The 26634-nt window shown below is 35.9% G+C and overlaps 2 protein-coding genes and 1 long non-coding RNA gene across 3 annotated transcripts; all 3 read right to left on the reverse strand.

The window, feature by feature from the left end:
• Positions 1-568: 568 nt before the first annotated feature.
• Positions 569-1468, reverse strand: LOC109190883. The gene has a single exon (XM_019341484.1). The coding sequence runs from the start codon at positions 1466-1468 to the stop codon at positions 569-571; it is 900 nt and encodes a 299-aa protein (XP_019197029.1).
• Positions 1469-4636: 3168 nt separating this feature from the next.
• Positions 4637-6141, reverse strand: LOC109190885. Its single transcript, XR_002055808.1, has 3 exons — positions 6048-6141; positions 5817-5961; positions 4637-4924 (listed from the first exon to the last, which is right to left on the reverse strand). It is a non-coding gene; the product is annotated as an uncharacterized LOC109190885 (long non-coding RNA).
• A 4490-nt stretch (positions 6142-10631) lies between these two features.
• LOC109190884 lies at positions 10632-11430 on the reverse strand. The gene is made up of 2 exons (XM_019341486.1): positions 11089-11430; positions 10632-10928 (listed from the first exon to the last, which is right to left on the reverse strand). The coding sequence occupies exons 1-2, from the start codon at positions 11428-11430 to the stop codon at positions 10632-10634; spliced, it is 639 nt and encodes a 212-aa protein (XP_019197031.1).
• Positions 11431-26634: the final 15204 nt, after the last annotated feature.

Genomic DNA, 26634 nt, shown 5'->3' on the forward strand with positions numbered 1-26634 from the left:
CATGGCCTAGAAACGTCACACTGTCTTTCCAAAACTCGCACTTAGAAAACTTGGCATACAATTGCTTTTCCCGCAAGATTTGAAGTACCGTCCGAAGGTGTCCAACATGTTCCTCCATATCTTTTGAATAAACCAAGATATCGTCGATGAACACGATCACAAAATCATCAAGGTGAGATTTGAATACTCTGTTCATCAGGTCCATGAAAACGGCAGGGGCATTAGTCAAACCGAAAGGCATAACCGTAAACTCGTAATGACCGTACCGAGTCCGAAATGCAGTCTTAGGGATATCCTTGTCTGCTACTCTTATCTGATGGTACCCTGACCTCAAGTCAACTTTGGAGAACACTCCCGCGCCACGTAGTTGATCAAACAAGTTATCTATTCTTGGAAGAGGGTATTTATTCTTAATGGTAACTTGATTCAGCTCCCGATAGTCGATACACAACCTCATACTCCCGTCCTTCTTCTTTACAAACAACACCGGAGCTCCCCAAGGCGATGCACTTGGCCGGATATAACCCTTGTCAAGGAGTTCTTGCAACTGAGCCTTCAATTCTTGCATTTATGGCGTAGCCAAACGATATGGGGCTTTAGAGATGGGTGCAGTTCCCGGCACGAGATCCACTGAAAACTCCACTTCCCTAGTAGGCGGCATACCCGGTATTTCTTCGGGAAAAACATCAAGAAATTCACGGACTACAGGTATCGTATGAGCCACTTCCTCCTTTGCCTCCAAGTTCTCGACGGAACACAAGTACACATCATTGCCCTTGTCCATGTACCTCTTCATCTTTACCATAGACACCAACTTAATTCCGGGTTCTTCCATCTTTCCACGGTATGACACTCTCTTCCCGCTGGGTCCTCGTAGCACTATCTTCTGATCTTTGCACAAGATTTGGGCTCTTAACCGCCCCAACCAGTCCATACCTAGGACCACATCCATCCCGTCCAAGTCGTACTGGATTAGATCGCTCGGAAACTCTTCTCCTTTGATACAAATCTTGATGCCCTCAAAAAGACGGTCACACACCCTAACTTCTCCTGACGCTACCTTCACATTAAACCTCACTCCCGCGCCCCCAGATAAGCCCAACTTCTTCACGAGGCCGGGTGATATAAACGAGTTTGATGCCCCTGAATCAAACAAGACTGTTGCTGGCATAGATTGCACGAGGAAGGTTCCCACTACTACGTCACTGTCACTTGTTCGGACTTCATTTAAGGTGAGCACCCTCTCTTGAGATGACCCTACCGTCGGATGATGAACCTCTATCCCTCCATACTCTCTTACATCACGGAGTACCGACACAGAAGCTGCACTAGAACTTACTCTTGTGGACGTACCACTCCGGATCCACCGTTCAACTACCCCAGAAGCATTGCTAGATTCGGCCAACCGAGATCTCTTAACCACTTCACTCACATCTTCAAACACTGCGATTCGCTGGCGAGGAGGCATCACAGACTTCTGCTACAACAACAAGGTTACCAAAAGAGCAAGCAAGACAGAAAGCAACACACATCTCACCGCGCAACCTAGAGTCCTAAGCCTAACACGTAGCTCCTTAAGGTCGCTTAGAGGTCTCAAAACACACTTAAACACTTAGAAAGTCTAGACTCAACTCTTCCTAGGCTCTAAACCAAGGTTCAAACCTAGGCTCTGATACCAACTGTAACACCCCGTTTTGGATTCCTTTTATCCAGTTATCTTTCTATCTTCCGCTGTGCTAGTTTTGTGCTTGATCTGCAGGTGTTAAGACTCGTTTTAAGTAGTCTTGTTTTTGGGGGGGTGTTACACTGAATAACTAGAAGTTGTTAGTCAACCAAACTCTGTGTCTAATATAATCCTGGATTGATGGGATACAGGATGATTAATGTTAGCACATTCAGTTACGGTACTCAGACTGCTCAGTAGACACCAATACACCATCTAGGGTTCTGAGTCAGGTCTGAGGCAAAACATGGCTAACGGTCTACTGTTAAGAGGCAACACAACAGGAACATCAATCACTACTGGAAATTTGCCATTTTCCGACCATTTTTGGTGGTCGGAAATGGCCTTAATTAGGTCGGAAACGCTTGTTCCGACCTCTTTTTCGACCAATTTGAGTATCCGGAAAAATCCCCCTAGCTATTTCCAACCACCAGAGAAAGTGGTCGGAAAGAGTAACCACTTTTCTAAGGCCGTCGGAAAAAATGGCCAAAAGAATAGTTATGCGAATCCAGATTTTCCGACCACCAGTGGTCGAAAATTTCGACCACTTTGGTGGTCGGAAAACTGGACCCAGTCAATAAAAAAAAATTCATTTCACTACAGAGGAATTCTCTGTAATGAAATGAATATATATATGTATATATATATATATATATATATATATATATATATATATATATATGTATATATATATATATATATATATATATATATATATATATATATATATATATATATATATATATATATATATATATATTGTTGCAAGCCGGTAAGATATTTGCTGAAAAACATAAAATACACATTTCATATGCTTGAAGAGAATTCATTCATCGATATACAATTGAAAATTTAAAACAAGTCAAAATATGGCATTTCTATTAGGCTCTTAATTCTAAATGTATAAACAGGAAAGACACAAGTTGCAAGGACACATTTTCATTATGGAAGCAGCCTGTTCCATCAGCAGTGTTTCCATTGTCCTTCTGCAGATTTTAGGCATTTTCACTATTAGGCAGCTGATAGAAGCAGAAATATATAAACAAGCTAGCTTTATCATGTTTCATCTCAGATTTTGAATTGCAGTCTATTTTTAAATATCTAACCAGGGATGGTTAGAGCTCTCTTAAATGGAGTAATGCAATTCAACACCATTGCCTCATTTGTTAAACGCATGAAATCAACCATTAACCAACTCATTCAGACATAACAAAGTTTTAGCCTTTACCTAAATTCAAAAATACTAATTCAGGAGAATAAATTAATAAATTGTTAACTATTGGTCTATTGTTAAGTGTTACTACAAATGCGTTATAAGCATCTATATAAAGTTCTAAACCATAAATGGATAATAACTATTAAAGTCTTGGACAACAAAAGCTCCAAATAAAAAGACTATTATCAAGGTCAAATGAAAGCAATTTCTGAAGTATAAACAAAAGGCAATTGTAGCTAAAACCTTGGATATGGTAAGCTAAATACTCTCCTATTACTAATGAGATTTATTCAAAACTCATATACCACAGAGTAATAGGTTACCTTAGTCAAGCCTTTGATTGATTCAGCTGTCTCTTCAGATAAGAACCTCTTCAAGACATTATATACAAAGCTGTCAAAGATTATAAACACTGGTTCTGCATACAATCCTTCAATGCACTGTTAATGTGAGTTAGCCTTCCATTTGCAGCTTCTCTCTGCTTTATAGATTCTTCTAACTCTTCCTTCAAACACATAATTTCAGCCTCCGCTTTCTTGTGAGCTAAATTTTGCATCAATTAACAAATTGCACAAAAGTTAGTTGGAAGGACTTTGCAGAAACGGGAAAAAATTTGAAAGAATCATCAATACAACATGAATAAACAAAGAAATGCAACTATCACCTGCAATGGCTTCTTCCGCCATTTTTGTGAACTTTGTGACTAATTCATCTTTAGCGTTGCACTCACCGATTCCTCCAGAACTTTTTCCTTTTCATTCTGAAGGATCTGAACCTGCACCCAAAATTACAACAAAGCTTCCTTCAATCTAAGACAAATATCATGTCTTAAGAAGTGACATTTAAGAGTATCAACAAATCAAATCATAATCAACTAGCTATGAGGTTTTGGATACAATTTCATGTCAAATGTCAAAAGGCCAACAACATTTTACACAGCTAGGCTCGAGTACGGTAAAAACATGATATGTATACTACCTCGTAATCGTTGTCATTAATGGAAAGATCAGCTTTGTCATTTGCAATTATTCTTCTCTCTGAGGATTTTTTTCTCCACAGCCAATTCTTCTAGTCCATGGTCTACTGTTTGCTGTAAAATATCAAAATCGGGGTTGTCGGTGGTCACTCCAATGATTCAATGAAAATGTCAAGGTCTCAAATATCCAAATCATAGCTTATTAAGTCAAGTTTACCCACACTTCTGCTAGGACATCCACTTCTTGGACAAGACTGGTTATGCTTCTGACTTATCAGACATCATTACATTATAGTCCTATTCTAATAATGTAGCAATCACAAAAAAGGTACTTCCTACATTATAGTCCTATTATAACCAACCCTGTTTTACTTGATTAGTTACCTGCTAAGTGTTCTTGATCTTAATCATTCTTGAGTAAAAAGGCGAAAGATTCAATTTCCCAGTATCAAACATAAGTTTAGGATAATACATTAATCATGCAATAACAAAAGATTAAGGTTACTTAAGTTTAGGATAATATAATCCAATGATCATGCAAGAACAGAAGATCAAGGGTTACTTTAGGGAAAAAAATTGTTAGCGTCATGTGTTAAATCAATTAGAAAAAGAGATCTATATGTTCCAATCTGATAAAAGCAGTGCCTAAAGCATATCTTAAAGTCAATAATTTGTCATGCATAAAACTGTATATGAAGTGCTAAAGTAGCAAAGATTCAGAATCGATATATTAGCATATGTAAATGGCACCTCTTAGCAATCAAGGCATCATTGTTGTACATAGAGCTCCGAGAATGAACACGTGACAGCATATCCAAACTAATTGTAGGATAATGTGTAAGAAGAGCTGCTTTGCAGATTCACCCACTAAATCAGTAAGAGCTGCTTCAATGTTCATGTGCACATCCTATCTGTCAGTCCTCCACAAGAACTTGCCTGCTTCAATCTGCCTTTCTATCTCATCTAGACCTTTTAGAATTGTATCCCTGTCATTTTCGCTAATCAATCCCTACGATACACCAAAACAATGTGCACATTTGAATACTACTCTTTCACATTTCACTTGTTAAGGAAATAGAAGTCATGAACTAATATAAATTCGGTCCTCTTTATGTTTGTGTCATAAACTAAAACCAAATGTGGTAACGATAGAACACCACAAATTTGCAATTTCTTAATAGCTAGGCCAGCAAAGCAAGATATAATGAGAATAAGAAGAAAGCATTAACATTTTATAATGAACATATTCAAAACCAAATGATGACTTTTACACATAAAAGAAAAAGGTTATAGCTTGGTCAGCAAAGTAAGACAAAACATATAGAGGAAGAGAGCATTTAAATTTCACATGAATAGATTTGAAACCAAATCAGGATAGAGTGTAGATGACTTGTATAACCATCCAGCAGATGTAACCACATACACAGCCAATTATAGTCTAATTATAATATCACCAAACCAACCAAAATTTTCCTACTTCATCATTGGCAACTAAAAAGATTATAATTAATAGCAAAACCTTAGAGAGTTTTTAAAAATATAGTTAAATATAATCATTCCAATAAATCATATTGAACAATTCACAGAACTAGAAAAACCAAGTAACCATACCTCCCAAAGATATATAATATATATTATATATTATAACATATAATACCACATATTTATACAGAAATAAGTAAAAAAAAAAATATTTAACATTTGCATTTCTATTATATAGAGAGAGGAGCCAACTCAAGTGCAAACCATTCCTAAAGTATAAACTACAAACACATCATAACTGTTAAAAGTAAAATTCACTCTAGAACATATTCATCATCTACATTTTTATAGCATATATATCATGCTCATCTTTTTATAGCAAAATGTATGTATCAATACAAGTAGAAAGTCATACATACTGTTTTCTGGATTCTCTATCGTAGATAGCCTGCCTGAATGCTTGATAGATTTAGAAGCTAAGAAGATACTTTCCCCAATTCGAAGTGAAGGCCAATGCCCTAATTATTCTGAATCAGATTTGGAGCTTCGTTCTTTTATATCTCTCTGATTATATTAAAAATAACTAAAAACTATAGATTATATATAAACAAAGAACCCTAACAATAGATTAACAAATAAAGAATCTTAACCGTTACATCGTCGATCAAGGAGAAGCGCTAAGGAGGAGAAGGCGTCGTCGATGGAGGAGAAGGCATCGTCGATGGAGGAGAAGAGCAAGGGAGGAGGTGTCGTCCTTCGATGAAAAGAACTGGAGAGGAGAAGGTTTAAATCTGTGATTGAGGAGAAGAGGTAAGGAGGAGAATGATTGAATTGAAATAAGCGTTTGAGGGGAAGAGGTAGGGAGGAAAAGGTTTAAATCTGCGATTAAGGAGAAGATCTTTAGATCTAGCTGAGAAAAAGAGTTAGGAAAAATAGATATAATAGATATTTATACATTGGGCAGCTGCGCAAAGGGCCAAGTGTTTTTTTAGGCCTGTTTGCGATTTTTAAAAAAATTATTCCGACCACCGTATTTGGTGGTCGGAAAATGAGATTAATTTAAATATTTAGCGAAATTGTTCCGGTCACAATATAAAAAGTGATTGAAATTACCGACCACTTCGTAACTGTGGTCGGAAATTCCGACCAATTTCCGACAACGCTACCACCCGGACGAAAAAACGAAAAAAAGTCAATTTTTGCGATCAAATTTTAGGTGGTCGAAAAGAGGTCGGAAAAATGATAATTTCCAGCAGTGAATTATGGCTGGAGATACACGGCTATCGCTTCCGCTATCATACGAGGTCAGGTTTCTCGTATACTTTGGTTTATTATAGTTAGACTATTGTATATCTAACATTTGGTATCAGAGTCTTTATCAATATCTGCCTAGTTGATTGTTATTGCCTAAAATCAACATTAATTTCATATACATCAAGTTTTGTATATGCTTTGGTTCACAATTGCATGCATAATTAGTTTTGATATAATTAAGTGTTTTAGCATGTATATTTTGTATGAATTAATTGTGATTGATTTTGGATTGCTGAAATATAATATCGGCATTAAGGGAATATAGTTTCTTCCTTTTTCTAACCTACTACTTGAGTTATTATTGGGCTTAAGAACCAAGTTGCAGACCACGACTATGAAATGTTCAGATGATTCAATTATGAATCTTGATCTCAAAAACTTCATAGTTTGTTCGATGTTTGGATCAAAACTTCGAAAAGGTGAAATCTTAAGTGGCTACTGTTTGTCGACGCCGCGTCTCCTTTCATGGCAGGCTGCTAGGCTGGTAGGGTTAAAGTTGAACAAGATGAAGATGGTAATGGATAATGCATTGGGCCGGGTCAGGCCCATTTGGGCAGACCTGGTCCAATAATAATTTTTTAAATAAAAAAAATAAAAAATCTGGGCCTATTTGGTTTTATTTGGGTTTGCTTCAGTTTTTTCATTATCATATTTGGACTTTTTCTATCTTAATTGTTCAATTTTAATTTCTCCTTAATTCATTATTAAATTATCATTCAATTTGGGGTAAATATTAAATTTTAATTTGTCGTGTGAATTTTAATTTAATGTTAAGGTGCAAATTGAATTGTGTCAAGTTTTACAATTTATGGTTAATAATATATTTTTTTTAAAGGAAAGGAGGGTGATACCCAATATATTGCAAACAACAAAAATAAGCTAGAGTTATTTACAGGAGACTGTGCCTCCACATAGGAATACCCAGTAGGTCCTCATTAATAACATGCAATATTTCGACAGGGGGCAGAAGTATGAGAAACACACCGCGGCGACGGGAGATAGCCATCTTAGCGAGGGCATCGACTGTGCGGTTCTGTTCACGGGGGATCCAGGCAATTCTCCAGTCTCTAATGGAGGAGAGTTCACGTCTGCAGGCTAGGAAAAGATTATGCGCCCTGGAGGTCTCCATGGTGTTAGATAATATACCATCAACGACGCTTTTGCAATCAGTCTTGAAAATAACATGCTGGATATTTAGAGATTTGACAAGCTGTATTCCTCTTAGTAAGGCCCAAGCTTCTGCCATTAATGGTGAGCATGTACCAATATTGCTAGTGAACCCTTTAATCTAGGCACCAGACTTGTCTCTCGCGACACCTACACAGCCTGCAGAGTTATTTGATGGATCAACGCTGCCATCAACATTCATTTTGATGAAGGGGTCTTGTGGCTTCGACCAAGCAATGGCATTCCAAGCTGGAGCAGTCAGTAAGCCCATAGGGCAGATAGATCTTGCAAAGGCAGAATCAATCTCTTTAAGCTGGCAAGAGATCCCGCTGCATTTCATATTGATGGGGAGCTCATGATTGTTAAAGATTGCGTCGTTCCTCCACCGCCAGATCCACCAAGAGGTAACTGCAAACAGGCTAGCAGAGTTGGAAGGGAATTTATTCTGATTAATAGATCTTATCCCTTGGTCGAACCATTCGAGGAAGGGAAGGGAGCTGGTTGACGCCATAAAGGTTGGATGAAGCCGATTCCAAACCGCCTCTGCCTTAGGACACTTCCTCATCACATGCTCAATATCCTCCAACATATCGGGGCATGTCCAACAATTGTCATCAGAGGTGAAGCCACGTTTGGTTCTGTTGACGTTCGTCATGGCTTTGTTGTGTCTTGCTAACCACAAGAAGGTCCTAATCCGATTCGGTACTCTGAGCTTCCATAAGTCATTCCAAATTGCGTTTGAAGACATTACCGAGTCGCCTGACTTCAAGGCATAAGCAGAGGATACGGAGAAACGTCCAGAGGGTTCCTCACACCATGTCACTTGATCCTGCAGGTTATTCTCAGGGCATATGAGTACAGATGCTATCATATCGATGCTCTCCTCTGGCAGAAAATTGATGAAAGTCTCCCATTTCCAACCGGAAGATTCCTCCCAGTAATCATAGACCGTCAAAGGCCTAACAAGGTCCGAAATTGGACCAATAGCAACTTCACTTAAAGGACAATTTCCAATCCATGTATCAAGCCAGAATCGGGTAAGTCTGCCATCACGGATAAGCTTTCTTGCACCAGCTTGCAAAATGGGGACGCTCTTGAGAATCCCCTTCCAAGCGTTGGACATGTTCCTCTTGGCACGCCATAGCAAGGGAGAATGGCCTGCAGGATACTTACTCCTAACCACCAAAGCCCACAACGAATTGTCACCAGACATGAGCCTCCATTCTAGTTTCGCAAGGAAGGCGGCATTCATATCCTCGAGCCTGCGTATGCCTAAGCCTCCATTGGCCTTACAGCGAGTGACTAAGCTCCAGTTGACCAGATGACATTTCCTAGCCTCACCATTACCCCCCCATAGGAAGCTCCGAATGATAGCTCAATGGTTAATATCACCCCTTTCGGTATGAGTGTAGTCTGCATTGTGTAGAAGGGGATTGCAGAGAGAACCGACTGCACAAGGGCAGTCCTTCCGGCTAAGGTGAGGGACCTCGATTTCCAGCCAGAAAGCCTATCCCGTACTTTGCCAATAATCCCAGCAAACGTGTCTTTCTTGAGTCTTCCATGCAACGAAGGGACCCCTAGATATTTCCCAAGGTCCTGGACAATGGGGATACCCGAGGCATTCGAGACTGCTTTCTGAATTTCGGTTGGCGTATTGCTTGAGAAGTATACAGATGATTTATGAAAGTTGAGACGTTCCCCAGAAGATAGGCAGAATTTTTCCAAGCACTGGATCATGATTGTTGCTTGTTCAACGGAGGCTTCTCCAAAAAGCACCACATCGTCTGCAAACAATAAGTGTGAGAGGATGGGTCCTTGTCTTGCCATCCTGATTCCCTTCCATTGTCCTACAGTCACAACAGATTCAATTAAATGACTAAGCCTTTCCATACAAAGTACAAACAAAAGAGGGGAAATAGGGTCTCCCTGGCGAATGCCACGACCGGGTTTAAACCAGCTTGATCGTTCACCATTCCAAGCAATTGATAATCTTGGGGACCGAACGCAAGACATTATATTATTAATCCAATGAGGGCTGAAGCCAATGTCTTCGGGAGTATCTTGGATAAATTCCCAAGACAAACGGTCATATGCTTTCTCAAAGTCAATTTTCCATATCATCCATCCATCGGAGCCTCTCTTCGTTCTCATGGAGTTTAAGACTTCTTGGTAGATCAAAATGTTATCCGAGATTTGCCTACCTGGTACGAAACTAGCTTGGTAGGGGCCTACTAGCTTTTGGGAGATGTCTCTGAGTCTCGAGGTCAAAGCCTTGGATAGGATCTTGTAGGATACAATGCAAAGGCCAACGGGGCGGAGTTGCTTAACCGTTTCAGGATTGGCGACCTTAGGGATCAATGTGATAACTGTGTCATTGCTTCCTTCTGGCAGGGTACCATTCGCAAAGAATTCTTTAGCAAAGGAAATAATTGAATCCCCGACAATGTGCCATGTCCGTTGATAGAATCCAGCGTTGAAACCGTCCGGTCCGGGAGCCTTGGCTGGAGACATGTCAAAGAGTGCTTGTTTAATCTCCTCCTGGGAGAAAGGTAAATTAACCAACCGCCAATCAGGTTCCTGGATTGGAGGGAAGGAGCCGTGTGGGAGTGTTAGAAGGACTGATGAATCTGCCTTGAATAGATCTTCAAAGTAATGACGGATATGGTCACGGATAGCTGAGTCGTCCTGAATCCAAACTCCTGCATCATCTTTTAGGCTAGTAATCCTGGACATACTGTTTCTCGCAGAGGTTGCTAGGTGGTAAAAGTGGGTGTTGCGGTCACGGAGACAATCCATTCCTCCCTGGATTTCTGGAACCAAAGTAGTTCTTCTTGGTGCAGCGAAATTTCCAGCTCAATCCTAAGCTTTTGGTCTAGCTTCAAGAGGCCCGGTGAAGGGCGATTTGCTAAACAACGTTGAACCCCACCTAAACGAGCCAAAATGCGTTTCTTGTTCTGGGAAATTCTGCCAAAGATTTCTTTATTCCAGTTTGTCAAAACATGGGCTAGATTGGCCTTGTTATCTTCCAGACTTATTGATATATCCCAAGCCTATTGGATGAAAGGCAGAAAGTTTTTGTTAGTAAACCAGGCTAGATTAGACTTAAAATACCTGCATCTGGGGCCACTAGGAGGACTATCCGTTTTGATAAGCAAAGGGAGAATGGTCTGAACCAAACATTGGAAGGTGAGTGATCGAGGCATCGGGAACCTGATTTTCCAATCCGCGGTCTAATCTAGCTGCTTTGAAAGAGACTTGGTTCACACCCCTCATCCAAGTGAATTTAGAGCCTGTGAAGCCTAGGTCCATGAGACCTTCCTGGAAGATCCAGTCCATGAAATCTGCACAACGAGCTTGCTGCCAGTTAGCGGGGTTACTCACCTCCTCCGGGTTCACCGCAGCATTGAAATCTCCTGCTGTTAGCCAAGGGCCGCGGATATTCATGTTATTATGAGTTAAGTCTGAAAAGAGTTTTCTTCTAAGCAACATGGAAGGACTGCCGTACACGGCTGCAAATAGCCAAGGCTCGGCGTGCCCTTCATTCACCTGCATTAAAACAAAATGTGGATGAGTGTGGACAAAATGAACAGAACAAGTGTTATTCCAAAGGACCCAAATTCCGCCGGAAAAACCCACTGCCTCTACTCTTAGCCAGTCGCTGAATCCAAAGCTTGAACGCACCTTATTAGCATGGGTACCTGAAACTTTGGGTTCAAGAAGGCATAAAATAGATGGGGAGAATTCCCGAATAATATGTTTAAGAGAGCGGGAAAAAGACTTGGATGCCGCTCCTTGACAATTCCAAGTGATCAGCTTCATAAAATACAAAGTTTGAGAGAACGAGCGCACTCAGGAGTGCGATGGGAGAGAATCCCCCTGGTCAAGGTGAGCATCAGAGTACTCGGAAACATCCATGGTTGCATCAAGGTGATCAGTCGAGTTCTGAGGGTCGACTGCCTTATCCGGGGGCACATTCAGGAATGTGTCCTCTAGACCAGTCATTATAGTATCGTCTGGTTGCAGGATAGTCGAAGTTGATATGGTTCTCCCTCCGTCATTACTTCGAACAACAACATGTTCAGACTGGGCTGCTGCTTGATTCGAAGGGCCTGGCGAACCTCTTCCACGAGAAGAGGGTCGAGTAGGACGACGGTGGGGGCTTGACATAGAAAGTGTACCTCTCGCATATTGCATTGACACTGGCAAACTGCGAGAGGCCTGTGCTTGCATGAAAGGCTCTCTTGTCCGGACTGGTGCCAACTGCGTGATTCTGGATGAAGAAGGCATCTGGGCAGCGAGAGAAAGATCAGTTGCCTCTTCTTGAAGGTTGGCCAGAGGATTAAAGCGGGACTGTGATGGCACAACCGGATCTTGGGCAGCTTGGACAGCTTGAGCCGGCGGAGGGCGGTGGGGCGTCTCGATTCTTGGATTCTTCCCGCGAGTGGTCTGGCGTTGAGGAATTCTTGGAGCTTTCTTTCGTGTCACCACCATCCAAGGCCCAAAGTCCTTGGATAGATCAGGGCCTTTGGGCAGTTGGATAGGCAGAGATGGTTCTGGTCTAAGTTGTGCCATATTTGTCGACTCCTCTCCACCATCCACTTCGTCCTGGTTTGGGATCGTCTTGCCACATTGCTCCAGCCTGTGGCCGTACATGCCGCAGGCAAAACAAATGAGATGCAAACCTTCATATTCGACTGGTCGGTCCTTCCCTTCGATTGTAAACTTAGAGCGCAGCGGTTTTGAGATGTCAACCTCTACACACACCCGCACAAACTTGCCTTTAGAGACAAGGCTGGTTGTTGAATCCACCTTCACCGGGCGTCCAATCTTCCGGCTAACCTTTCTTAGGATACTTTCATAAAAAAATTCGACTGAGAGAGACGGAAATCGGACCCAGACGAGCAACTTGTTTGTTTTGTCATCAAGAGGATCAAAGTTGGGCTTCCATTCTTGCACAGTAAGATAGTGATCGAAAATCATCCAAGGGCCAGAAAATTTCGCGGCTTCGTAGTCACTCAGCGCCTCAAATCTGGCTATGAAGAAGTCATGTTCCAGCGCGATGAGTTGCATAGGAGCTTCGGGTTTCCAGAGTGATCGAAGGCGCTGGAGTAAGTAGGGATAACTTATCCTACGGCTAAGTAATCTGATGATAAGGGATCGTCGCAACGGGCGTCTGATCCTCTCCCTTTCTGCGTCTAAAATCTCGACTACTGGGGATTCGTCAACCGTAAAGTCTTCATCCGCCACTTCAAAGTCCACGTTTTTCGCTCGAACCGTGTCCTCAAGGTTCGCGTCCAGACTCTTGCCGCCTGGGGAGTAAACGAAGAAGGCGGTGTTCCCCAAGCTTCTGGTTCTTGGGGGTTACCTACTGCATGGTTCAATGACGGTAAGATCGGCCGTGGAGAATTCGAGTTTGCCTGAAACAGGGGAGTCGAATCTAAAGCAGAGGCAGTGCGCTTGTTCTTCTTGGCGTTCCGTAACCGAGGGTCTTGAATTGACGGTGACCGCTGAGCAGCGGCCGGCGGAGAATCTTGGAGAGAAACGTCAACCTCCATTTCTTACATGACATGCCATTCAACAATTTTGGGTAATAATTCTATGGTTAATAATATATTAATATGAAAAATCAAAGCATGCTATGTATATTTATTAAATAATTATTTTTTATTATAATTATACATTCGTAAAAGCATGCATTAAGGTTGGATTTAGCATATTATTAACTCATAAATTCATTATTAATTATCATTCAATTTTAGATCCTTAGGCCAATTTTGGACATTATGGTCTATTAAGGTAGCTTGTTTTGGTTTTCCATTAATTTTGAGCACATTTTAGTGTCTCTGGGACTTTAGAACCTATTTTGAACAAGCTAGTTGAGACCTATTTTGGGTCATTAAAGTATAGATCCCACCATTTTGATTGATATTTTAATAATAATTATAGCTCCTTATAACATGTTTATTAAGTTTTAATTATTACTAACTATCATATTTTGGTATTCATCGTTGGTAATAATATTAAGTTTTTGGTCTATTTCAGTACTTAGACCATTTTTTATCCATGTTATAATTCACTTGGGCCATTGAGGTTTATGAGTCTAATTTGAGTGATTAAGTGCTATAATTATTGTCTTGGCCTGTTTCGAGACATTAAGGATTTAATTCTTATTTTGGCCATTAAGAATTACAAATTATTGTTTAAGTCGATTAAATTTTAATCTTTCAGTAGTTTTCAAGGCCTTAATAATAATATTAAGTCTTTAATTTTATGGCAAAAACAATATAGTTGGTATATTGTCTGCATAATGATAATTTTGTTATTACCTTAACTTCAGTCTCCCTTCAGTCATGATTAATTATTATGTGGTAAATTGAGATTAGTATTTGACATCCCTTAATTACAGTTTTTGCCTTTATTGTAGTTATTATTAATTGGCATTATTAATTACTGTTATTAAGTTTAGGGGCTAGTCCCATTTTATTACCTTTCATAATAATTATTATTTCATGGTAATCTGCTATATTTGGTACATTGGCATGATTACCACTTCATTTTACATGACTATTAATGTTGGTAATTAAGTCCTACCAATAAATTTTTTAAATTTACTATTGGACGCTGCATCGAGGCTACTGACACCGACAGTGAAGATGGGAGAATTCTGGAGTTTTTTCTTCTCCTGTGGATCATCATCGTTGTTAGCGCAATGGGGAGATGCGGTTTGCATCATTAAGGTTAGCCATTAATTATCTTTTATGGTTGTTATTGATAATTTGTGCTACAGTTATAGTTAACCGCTATTTGGACTAGTCACATATTTTATCTTTACAAAAATGGAAACATTTTAAGGCGCATTACCATAATTTGTTTTGTCATTATTACTAATGTTAATAGTGATTATAACGTTACTTATTGCTATTAATAATTAATTAATGATAACATTAATATTGTTATGGTATTCAGTTATGCACCCTGAACTGTTTCCAAATAAATTTATGTGACAATACTCCAGTTCAGAAAATAATTTTCTGGACATTAATATTTTTTGGACTTCAAATTTTATTAAGTTTTTAAAATTTTATCCGAAAACGTTTATAAAGGTTAGCGGCTGTAATCGTTGATTTTCCATATTTAGTCTCCTACATAATGTGATAATATTATTATGGCTATTTATTGCTATTTTGATTATTTGCAATTTTGCTACATAAGTATATATCCAGTATATTATTATTCAAAATGTTGGGTCTCTTTTGGTTTGGACTCATGGGTGTTTGAATATTAAGTTTATACTTTAAAATCTCATATTGTAAATTGCTTTAAGTTATGCAATTTATTTGGAGTATATGAGTTTAATGTTTAATTTTATGCATATTTGTCCTAAGCATAATATTATGTTTTAAATTATGCAATTTTATTATGCCTTTAGCAATGCATACTTGAGATGAAATTATATTAGTTCTTATTTAAGTTGGACTTATGCATAAACTTTAGTTGCAGTAGTGCCTGAAGTTAAGCACGTTTAGCCCGCTAATTTAGTTCACCATTTAAGCTTTAATCATAGGTGAACCATACAGTTTACTGGTGTATACCCTACAGTTTTAGGTTCATACCCCCAAACAGTTATACATTAAGTATATATGAATCGGGGAGACATACTATTTTTAATGGCCATGGCTTAAGAACATCTTGTGCCACTAGTCTCCTTAAATTGATACTCTATTTAAGGAATTGGTTTTCAGTGAGACTGAGTCTCTAACCACCTTTCCTTGGAGTATATTTAGATTTTCCCATCACAATCTGGTATAATCTGTTTGTCAAAATTTTAGGTATTCCTTGCCAATGTGATTTGATTTCGGTTCATTAAAGAATAGCCAAAACATCTTTAATTTACTGAAATATCTTGAGTTTTCAATCTTGGTTAATTAAGAAAATGTTACAGCATATTCAGCTACCTAAGATTGTTAAGTTTCAATCACATAAAGTTTAGGCAAGGAATTGATAATTGTCTAGTGATCTTATAATTTTAATTTGGTTTGGGAGTAGCCACAACATCCTTAATCTGTTAAAATTATATATTAAGCGGTTTATTTTGATCACATAAAGTTTTGGACATATCATTTGTGATTAATTGTATGTAATATAATGGAATTTAGCCCACAGGCAATTTCGTTATATTTGTATAATAATTAATCAGGATGAAATACTGAACTACGGTCATAATTTAGCCCACAGGCAATTATGTATCGGAATGTAGTTTAGTAGTTTTATCAGTGATGATAGAAATAAATTTATTTATTTACTTTATGGTTATTTGTAAATAATTTCCAATTCTATCATGAAGTTTAATTTTATGATGTAAATTTAGGTCATATTTCTTAATTTGCCCATAGGGATTAAGAAAGGAACATGATCTCTTAAGTTTTATCATAATGGTTGTAATGAATCTTATTAAATAAAACTTTAGCCTACAGGCAAGTTTTATGTCATTTGATTCTTCAACTCATTTGATAATGGTTTCATCATAAATAATTTTTCAGTTGGATCTAATTGAGTAAAACTTTAGCCCACAGGCAAGTTTTATGTCACTAGATTCTTCTGGCTCTTTAGTAATTGAGATAGAATATTATCATAAGGGTTTAATTGGATTTAATAGAATTAAAACTTTAGCCCACAGGCAAGTTTTATGTCAATAAATCCCTCAACCCTATTAGATAATAATTTTATCACAATTCTTAGAATTTATAAATTTAGTTCAATTATAATTCTAAGTTTCATGATTTGCATTGACAAAACATGTTTTTTTGGTCACTTCCCAAAATTTAGTCAATTCTATTAATTAATCCACGAATCTTGCTCGGTTCTTCGGACTAATTGTAGTAAGTTACGTGATTTGACATACCTCTTGATTCCAATAATGTTAAAATGTATCTTTTGAGCCAAATTCTAACTTGGTTTTGAAAGATGTATTTTGTTTCTTTTAGTATGTCCAACTATGGTGGGGAAATATATCTTCATTATTTAGTTGGACTTTAATTGGAACCAAAATTGATTATTTAGTATGTCCAACTAATGGTGGGGAATTATGTCTTCATTTGTTAGTTGGTCAATAAATCAATTATGAGAATGTATATTATTAAGTTCACTTTATTAATTTCGCGGAAGAATATTTTAATCAGTGGGAGTGATCATTTAGAAAAAGATCATTAAGTTACTCCACTAAAGTTTATGGATTTAAATGGCTTCATACATCCTAAATTTGATTGTATGTCAGACAATAAGTCCAAAATATTCCACAAGTATTAATCTTGTATTTGTTCATATAAATTCATAAGTTCAAATTATTGAACATTTGGTTGTGCAACATATTTATGAAAATGTTGTAACAATATTAAGGAATTTATTATAACAAAAACATTTAACTTGTGGTGCACTGTCATTTAATAAATTATTCAGTGATTAATAAAGTCTCTAGTTTCTTCAAAATTGATCCTGGCCATTTTGGTTTGTAAGGCTCAAAACAATTTTGTGGGACATATAAGTAAGACTCGTTATGTTCGGTTCATTTAAAGTGAACATTGAAGTTATTTGGAAAGTTATTGTGTATGATTAAGATTCCAAATTTATGGACTTAGACTTTTGGTTTATTGTCTAAGTTATTGGAATGCTTCTGTGACTTGACTATCTTTTGGCTATTTTTGATGAGTGGGAGTGACAGACGTGTCAACTCCAAGCTCTTAGCTGTTAGAGATAGTACTTAAAGTTAACTTATAAAGAAGTCATGGAATATAGTTAGCATTATGCTAACATTAAGAGATCTCTACTTAAGGCATGCTTATAAAGTTTTAGGGATCATACAGTGTACTCTTTTGTACAATTTGGATGTGTTTTCTCCTTTAGTTGTGCACATAATGTATTTTGAGAAACATCCCTTAAGGTACCGAGAATAAACATAGGGTTTGTTCATAAAGGACCTAAGTTGGAGAATTAAAATGCATGTGAGTATGTGACCATAATGGATACTACTCTGATTAAATAGAGGACATATCACTATGATTCGTGTGTTTTGTTCTTTGATGAAGGTTGTGCTAGTACTTGCACCAAGTGGGAGAATGTAAGATTTTCCCTAATAATATATATTATATATTATATATTAGGGCCTTAATTAAGTGGTGCAAGTTAACTAGGCTTATTAAGTGGTATGGTTGGACTGAATAACTAGAAGTTGTTAGTCAACCAAACTCTGTGCCTAATATAATCCTGGACTGATGGGATACAGGATGATTGATGTTAGCACATTCAGTTACGGTACTCAGACTGCTCAGTAGACACCAATACACCATCTAGGGTTCTGAGTCAGGTCTGAGGCAAAACATGGCTAACGGTCTACCGTTAAGAGGCAACACAACAGGAACATCAACTATGTCTGGAGATACACGGCTATCGCTTCCGCTATCATACGAGGTCAGGTTTCTCATATACTATGGTTTATTATAGTTAGACTATTGTATATCTAACATAGTATTAAAACAATAGTTATAATACGTAACCGTGCATCGTACGGGACAATACTAGTGATGAGTTAATGCTGGACTTGGTAGATGTTAATGATGGATGGATTATGATGTGAAATGATTGCAATGATGAAGTACTGATTACTAATTAATAAGGATGAGGATGATCAGATATGATTATAGCTAATTATATTTAGACGGTGATCATGCCTAATAATGAAGTTTCAGTATGATGATGTAATGATGGGTTAAGGATGATTATGATTATAAATGTGGAAATTATGAGTGATTTAATGATGATGAAGTGAATATGATGATGTTATGAAAGTTGGATTTTTACTACATGGTTATATCAGTGATGGGTGAGAAGGTAAACAGTCTACAAGGGCAGCACTAAATACTCCAAACAAGTGATAGTAAGATTTGTATCTGATGGATAATCGTGAGTACCTTACCTTTGAAGGGATTAGCGAGTTGTTAACGGATGTGAGGAAAGTTTTGGAGGATCGCCATTAGATTCCATGCAGAAAACTTAGAAGTTTGAGCGTTGAGATTGAAAAAATGCTAAGGACATAAAGAATAAGGAAAGTAATGTGACTAAGGTTATGAGATGTGTGATTCTAGCAATGCTCCTAAGAATGACGATCAAGGTCAAAAGAGACAAGAACAAAGAAAGGTCAAAACCAATGACCCACGTTATTAAATAATGAATGAACTATAGAGGAGTGTGGAGTTAGGATTCTCTACACTTGGTAAAAGAATGAATTAAGGTTCCTTTAGAGATGGCCCATTAGGGGCAAGGATTGAGTTTTGGTTATTAAGGTGATGCACCAAGGGACTTTGCCCCAAGGCAATCGTTTAAGTTCCTTTAAGCCTTAGCAAATTTCATTTAGTAGATGGAATATTAGTAGTGCTTGTATTTTGAATGCTTGCATGATTCTTCCAAATCCTTATTCTCAAACCCTCTTGAATTTCCTTCCAAAACTAGAGTTGCTTTCCAATATTCACAACCCTCTCCTGATTTCGAACCCTTCATCGACACTTACAAAATTTGTGTTTTTGAAATCCCATCCAAATGCTCCTTTCCCTACCTCGGCCTAAGTTTCGGGGGCGAAGCTTGTTTTTAAAGTGGGTAGAATGTAACAACCCAAAATATTTCTTCCAAAATAAACCCATTTTATAAAAAAACTAGTCAAAATATTTTTTAAATATTTCATTCCTAAATTGATTAGTGACTTGTGTAAATAAATTATTCATCCAAAATCCTTATTAGACGAATACTTTATGTCTAATTCGTACACCATGAATACACGAGGTGTTATACGAGATTGTTCATGGCATACTAAGTATACAAGTATTGGCACGTATATGCAGATTGCTTGCAATTAATAATATTGTATATATGCATAGTGGGATGTCTTAAAACATACAGTTTTGTCTATCATGCTTTATATATACATGAATGTGTGTAAGTATGAATTTTAACATAAACATGCGAGCTATCTGATTTGACACACAATACATACACCATGAAAATATAAATCTCCACCTACCATTTGAACATGCAATCCGCATACAAATATTCCTTAATAATTACGAGTAAAATAACCTAGGTTCATAAATACTAAAAGATTTATCTTTGAGAAATCTTGACAGAATTTGATCACACAAGCACTAAGGAAAATCAATTTTATCTCGGGGTAAATAAATTTTAGGTAGGCATAAATCTTACTTCTAGAAGCCCAGAATACCTAAAAAACTTAGAATTGAAGATCCTTGATTGCTAATTCACTACAAGAAAAATCACGAATAGCGATGGAAACCTCACGACAGAACATAATCTGTTGCCGTTTTGCGATGGTTTTTGCGACAGAACGCGTTATGTTGCGATAATGCAACAGAAATGGTGACAGAATTAAATTCCGTAGCAATTTTTGGCGCAAAGTGAGAAAAAACTCACGAAATCTTGGCGCCAAAATTTTGGTGACGAATTTTGCGACGAAATGATGTTCTGTCGCCACATTAACGACAGAAAATGCAACAACTGATATTTCCGTCTCGGTTTTGCGACAAAATTGGCGACGAGAGTTAATTCCGTTGCGATTTTTGGCGCAAAGTAGGAAATACTCCCGCATAATCTTAGCGCCAATGAATTGACGACGGTGGATGCCGACGGAAATTGCGACAATCATTTTTTCCGTCACGAAAATATTTAATCTTTTAAGTAAAGTTTATTTTCGCTACAGAATAGATGATGGAATGAATTCCGTCGCCAATATGTTAACATAGTGGCGACAGAAAATGCGATGCCATACATGACCGTCGCGCTATGGCGATGGAATTGGCAACGGAAATTAATTATGTTGCAATGTTTTGGCTAAAAGAGAGATTTGTTGTTTGAGGTTAGCGACAGAATTTGCGGCGATCATTTTTTCCGTCGCGAAGATATTTAATTTTTTAAGTAAAGTTTAATTTCGCTACAGAATAAATGACGAAATCAATTCCGTCGCCAATATGTTGACATAGTGGCGACAAAAAATGCGACACCCTACACATCTGTGGTGCTATGGCGATGGAATTGGCAACGAAAATTAATTATGTTGCAATGTTTGGCTAAAAGAGAGATTTGTCGTTTGAGGTTGGCGACAGAACTTTCGACGATCATTTTTTCCGTCGTGAAGATATTTAATTTTTTAAGTAATGTTTATTTTCGCTACAGAATAGATGACGGAATCAATTCTGTCGCCAACATGTTAACATAGTGGAGATATAAAATGTGACGCCCTACATGTCCATTGTGCTATGGCAATGGAATTGGAACCGTGAATTAATTATGTTGTAATGTTTGGCTAAAAGAGAGATTTGCCGTTTGAGGTTGGCGATGAAACTTGCAATGATCATTTTTTCCGTTGCGAAGATATTTAATTTTTTAATTAACGTTTATTTTCGCTATAGAATGCCCCAGCCGTTATAACTTCCATTATCTTTTTTCATTATTGTTGTTATGCACTTGCATCCACCATATATATACTTATATCTTTAATTGTAATAATATATGTAGATATTATATTAGAGTAATATAATATGGAGTGAATAAATTTTATTTCATTTACATTTTAGTTAGTCAAAGTTAGTTAGTTATTTTGTAAAAAATAAATATCAAACTTATAAAAATAGTTTACATTATTATTATTATTATTATTATTATTATTATTATTACTATTATTATTATTATTATTATTATTATTATTATAACATAAATACCTAAAATCTATAATAACAAATTATAAGAGTGTATCAAGATTAGTACTCTTGATTTATGTTAGCATTTCTATACTTATTGAGTTCTACATTAATACTATATTTTCATTCTTACCAATCAAAATTACCTTACACGGTTAAACTTCGATTAATTTGTATTAAGTGATATCATAATTATATTTAACCCTTTTACCAAATTTAAAATTTGTACTTTAAAAATTATTAATCATACCATAATTATTAACCAAATTGTCAAGTACACTTTTTAATATATAATAATAATAATTATTACATCTACAACTATAAAATTTATGATTTAAAAAAATATAAAATATTAATTTTAAAAAAATAAATTATAAAAATAATTTTAACATTAAGAACTAATGTTGAGCATTTATTTTTGCACCTCATACATAGCATAGTCCAAGCGAACCCACTTAAAATCTTTACTGAACTATGACCGGCCATCATATTAGCAAATAAACGTATTCTTGAGCATAGAAAAAATTAATACCCACACACACAAATTATAACTATGATTTTAACATTGAGTACTAATGTTGGACATTTATTTTTGCACACACACACACATAAACTATTACTTAATCGATTTGTTAATTTAGTTAATCAATACTTTATAACCAAATTATCAATAACCAAAATGTTTAGAAATCTTTAACCATTGACTGAACTGGAATATTTTGTTTAAAAGCTTATTAATTGAAATTCTTCGATCCGATCGTTAAACAAATTTTCACCGAATTGTGAACACACGCCTAAAGATAATAATTAAAGCTTATGTCAATATTTAAATATAAGAAGATTTTGATTATACACAAATGTAAAAAATAATTAAATATTTAAGTTTCTCAATTAATTATTTGGGTAGTATATCTTTTGTAATCATTAATCCAAAATGATGTCATGTGTGTGTATATATATATATATATATATATATATATATATATATATATATATATATATATGTGTGTGTGTGTGTGTGTGTGTGTGTGTGTGTGTGTGTGTGTGTGTGTGAGAGTGTATATATATAATATTATAATTTAAAAATTATTTTTAACAATTAAAAATTAAAAATAAATTAAAATCCAAAACCCCTAATCAATAAAATTTATATTAGAATATATATAATATTGTAATTTAGAATATTAACTATTTACCAATAATTAAAAACTAAAACCGAATTTCCTAAAATCTAAGTCAAACTGAAAATCCCTAATCACTAATTCCTAAGAGACTAAAACTACTCTGAGAGTCTGCGGTGAGGCTACGAATCGTTCTGCGATCTGCATCGCTCCTCCAAAATTTTCGGCAACACTATGAACGTGTCTCCTCTTCCTGCTGCGATCTGCTACGAATCGTGTCTCCTCCTGCTGCGACGCCAAGTCTCTGTTGCGACGAAACTCCCTGCTGCAGACACCGACGTTGAATCCCCGTTGTCGACGCCGACACCGCTTATGAATCTAGGTATTTCTTTGATTTTTTGACTGAAATCGTTGATATTTTGGTTTGGTAGTATCTTTGATATCTTTGGTATTTTTATTTGGTTGTGATGAATGTATGAAACAAGTTTTTTAATTTCATATTTTTGTTTACCATCCTGTTGTGGCGGTTGAATGAAACAAGTTCTGTTATCTTTGCTCCAAATCCAGTTTGTTCTTCTATGATTGCATAACTAATAAAAACAAAAACCTGAGAAAAATTTTAACCTATGTATTCCTAAATCATTGATCAAAAACCAAAGACCAAAGATTAGATATTATGGTTTTCCCATGGTTAATCTATACGAAAAAAAGCTATATATATATATATATATATATATATATATATATATATATATATATATATATATATAGAGAGAGAGAGAGAGAGAGAGAGAGAGAGAGAGTTAATACCATCTGAGGTCCTCCGAGTATAGTGGTTTTGCCACGTTTAGTCCTAAACTTTGAAATTGACCATCTGTGGTCCTTCAACTTTCAAATTTAACCATTCGCGGTCCAAGTTAACCACCCATGGTCCTTCAAGTTTCGAAATTTAACCAGCTATGGTCCTCTTGAAAGGACCATGGTTGGTTAAAATTTAATAGTTTAAGGACCATGGGTGGTTAACTTGGACCACGAATGGTTAAATTTGAAAGTCGAAGGACCATAGATGGTCAATTTGAAAGTTTAGGACTAAACGTGGAAAAACCACTATACTCGGAGGACCTCATATGGTATTAACTATATATATATATATATATATATATATATATATATATATATATATATATATATATATATATATATATATATATATATATATATGATCCAGAAAATGCTATATTTAATTAATTGAAACAAATAGCTCAAAAATTAAACTACGAAACTGAAAAAAAAAAATTAAAGTGCATACAAAGCTAAAATATAAATATTTAAATTTAAATTAAAGGCTAATTTTAAAAAATAAAAATAAAAAAATTTAGTTGTTGAGTTGCTGCAACGGCAGCATGCAAAGAAAGAATGAGATCATTTTATACATGTATTGAAATAAATGTTCTTTGCATTCTTTCTCATGGCTATTTATAATTGTGGTGTAATAGAGTTCAAACTTCAATCCAAGTATATATGCTTCTTCTACGTCTCTATCTTATTAGTCTTGGATATTTATCTCAATACTATACATTACATGTGTGAAGTATGTTTTAGAATTGAGAGAAAATGAAATAGAAATAAAAATAGAAATAGTTTTATATGTTCTTTTAAGTTCTGTGTCTATTTGTCATATTTCGAGATCAGCAAATTATACAACTCATGCTTTGGCTAAAGTTACGGGCTCTTAGTTTGATCTATCTAGTATTTTTATATAGTTCTTTTTCAATCATGTTTTGCACTATGGATAGAATTTCCTTATAATGGAATGGATGTATATATATTGTATGTCTGCACGTGTCATTTTGTAATCAATTTTCATGCTCTTTAGGTCTCAGTATACGATATGGACTGGTCATGCCCTACTGCAGTTGTTGGAAATGAGAATAGGTTTAATCTTAATTCCCTACTTTAGTGTATGCAGTTCACTGAGATCAGTTTGTGAGAAAAAAATTTGTCCGATATATTTGACGTCTTTATTTGGGTGATATTGTTAACTGTCATAACCTTATTTTTGTCATATTTATGTGACGCTAAATAAACATATTTTGGTTCTGAAACATATAATTTTAAAAACTCTGTTCTTGAATCCTATGAGTTGACTAGTCTTGAGTAGGTTATGCTCTTTTCCAGATGTCTCAAATCAAGCTGCAATATGGTAAATGAAATTGTAATTGCAGGGGAATAAGCAATGAGGATCTTGAATTGTCAGATATGCACTGCAGTATTCCAATGAAAGACATGGTAGACTCCTTCAATGTTTCAGTATCTGCAGGAATTCTTATGCACCATGCTGTGTGTGACAGATCTTCCTACATGGCAGGGATTTTATTAAGGGCAATTCTACTATTTGATAAAAACAAAAAGATTGCTCTTTTTTTTTTTTTTTTTTTTTTTTTTTTTTTTTTTTTTTTTTTTGCTGAACGATACTCGTTTTATTGTTTGATTAGTTTGTGTTTTCCCTGCTTAATATTATTTATATTGTGTATTGTAGAAGTATTTTGATTGGAGTGCTGCTAAAAAGAAGATAATGTTGATTATATAAGCAGCATGAAGAACAAGCCAAGACCTCTCTATATCATCGAAGAAATATGGACTAAGTAGAATGATGTTTGGAATTCCAAAGATAGTTAGAAAAAATCTTAATCGAATTGAATTTGATTTTGAATTTTTTTTTATGGATTACTATATTGTTGTTTTTACATGAATTTTAACGTTTAATTTTTTTTTTTAAACTACAAATAGTATCACATTTATATAACAAATTATATTATATTTTAGTTTCCATATTAACATTTTAAATACAACTATAAAAATTTTAAAAAATAATAATTTGGCAGAATTGTGATAAAATATGATTTTAACGATGCGACGGAATCACGGTAGTGAATAGTTTCGTTATTTTTTGTACGACGAAATTTTATGACGGAAAACAAACTTTGCGACGGAATATCAAGCGATGGAATCACTACGGAAATTTGTTCCGTCGTTTTCTAACGATGAAATTTTGCAATGGAAGATAAAATTTGCAACAGAAACGTTAGCGACGGAATCACGACGACAATTTGTTCCATCATTTTTTTACCACAGAATTTTATGATGGAATAGAAAATTTGCAACGGAAATGTTAGCGACGGAATCGCGACAATGATTATTTCTGTCGGAATATGAATTGCACGACGGAATATTTTTTTACGCGATGGCGACAGAACAAACATTTTCCTTGCCAAAACTGCGACGGACTCGCGACAGAATGGTTTTCGTCTCTTTCTTTGCGACGAAAAATTCTGTCACCATTTTCCGTCGCCACTGCTCGCGACGAAAATAATCCGTCGCGAAATGAAATACGACAAGCCTTGACACTACGGAATGGATTCCGTCGCGAAAATGTAAAATTCCGTCGCAAAACGCAATTTGCGACGGAATTTGGCGTTTTCACGACGGAAAATCGAGATTTTTCTTGTAGTGATTCCTGAATCAATTGATGACCTGATGATGAGGCTAAAGTTTTTAATTATTTAGGGAAGATAGGAGTGGCAACAGAGAGATTATGCGATGGGGAAATATAGAATTAGGGTTATCTCAGGATATGTGTGTATAACTGTGTATATATATATATATATATATATATATATATATATATATATATATATATATATATATATATATATATATATATATATATAAGAGTAATGTAATTTGTACGGAATAATATTTCGGGGTTAGGATACACTAAGTTAAAACTTGTAGATACATATAGGATTAACATAGCTAGGGTACACATGTATTATTTAGGATTAGGCAAAGTGATTAGGGTTAGGATATAATAATAA

Source organism: Ipomoea nil, unplaced genomic scaffold, assembly GCF_001879475.1.
Source record: "Ipomoea nil cultivar Tokyo-kokei standard unplaced genomic scaffold, Asagao_1.1 scaffold1590, whole genome shotgun sequence".
NCBI classification, from domain to species: Eukaryota; Viridiplantae; Streptophyta; class Magnoliopsida; order Solanales; family Convolvulaceae; genus Ipomoea; species Ipomoea nil.

Excerpts from the sequence above, each read along its gene's own strand:
- LOC109190883 (XM_019341484.1), bottom strand. The coding sequence starts at position 1,468 with ATGCCTCCTCGCCAGCGAATCGCAGTGTTTGAAGATGTGAGTGAAGTG.
- LOC109190884 (XM_019341486.1), bottom strand. The coding sequence starts at position 11,430 with ATGCAGGTGAATGAAGGGCACGCCGAGCCTTGGCTATTTGCAGCCGTG. Across the intron at positions 10,929-11,088 it reads ACCGCGGATTGGAAAATCAG|GCTTGGGATATATCAATAAG; the intron begins GTTCCCGATGCC and ends TTCATCCAATAG.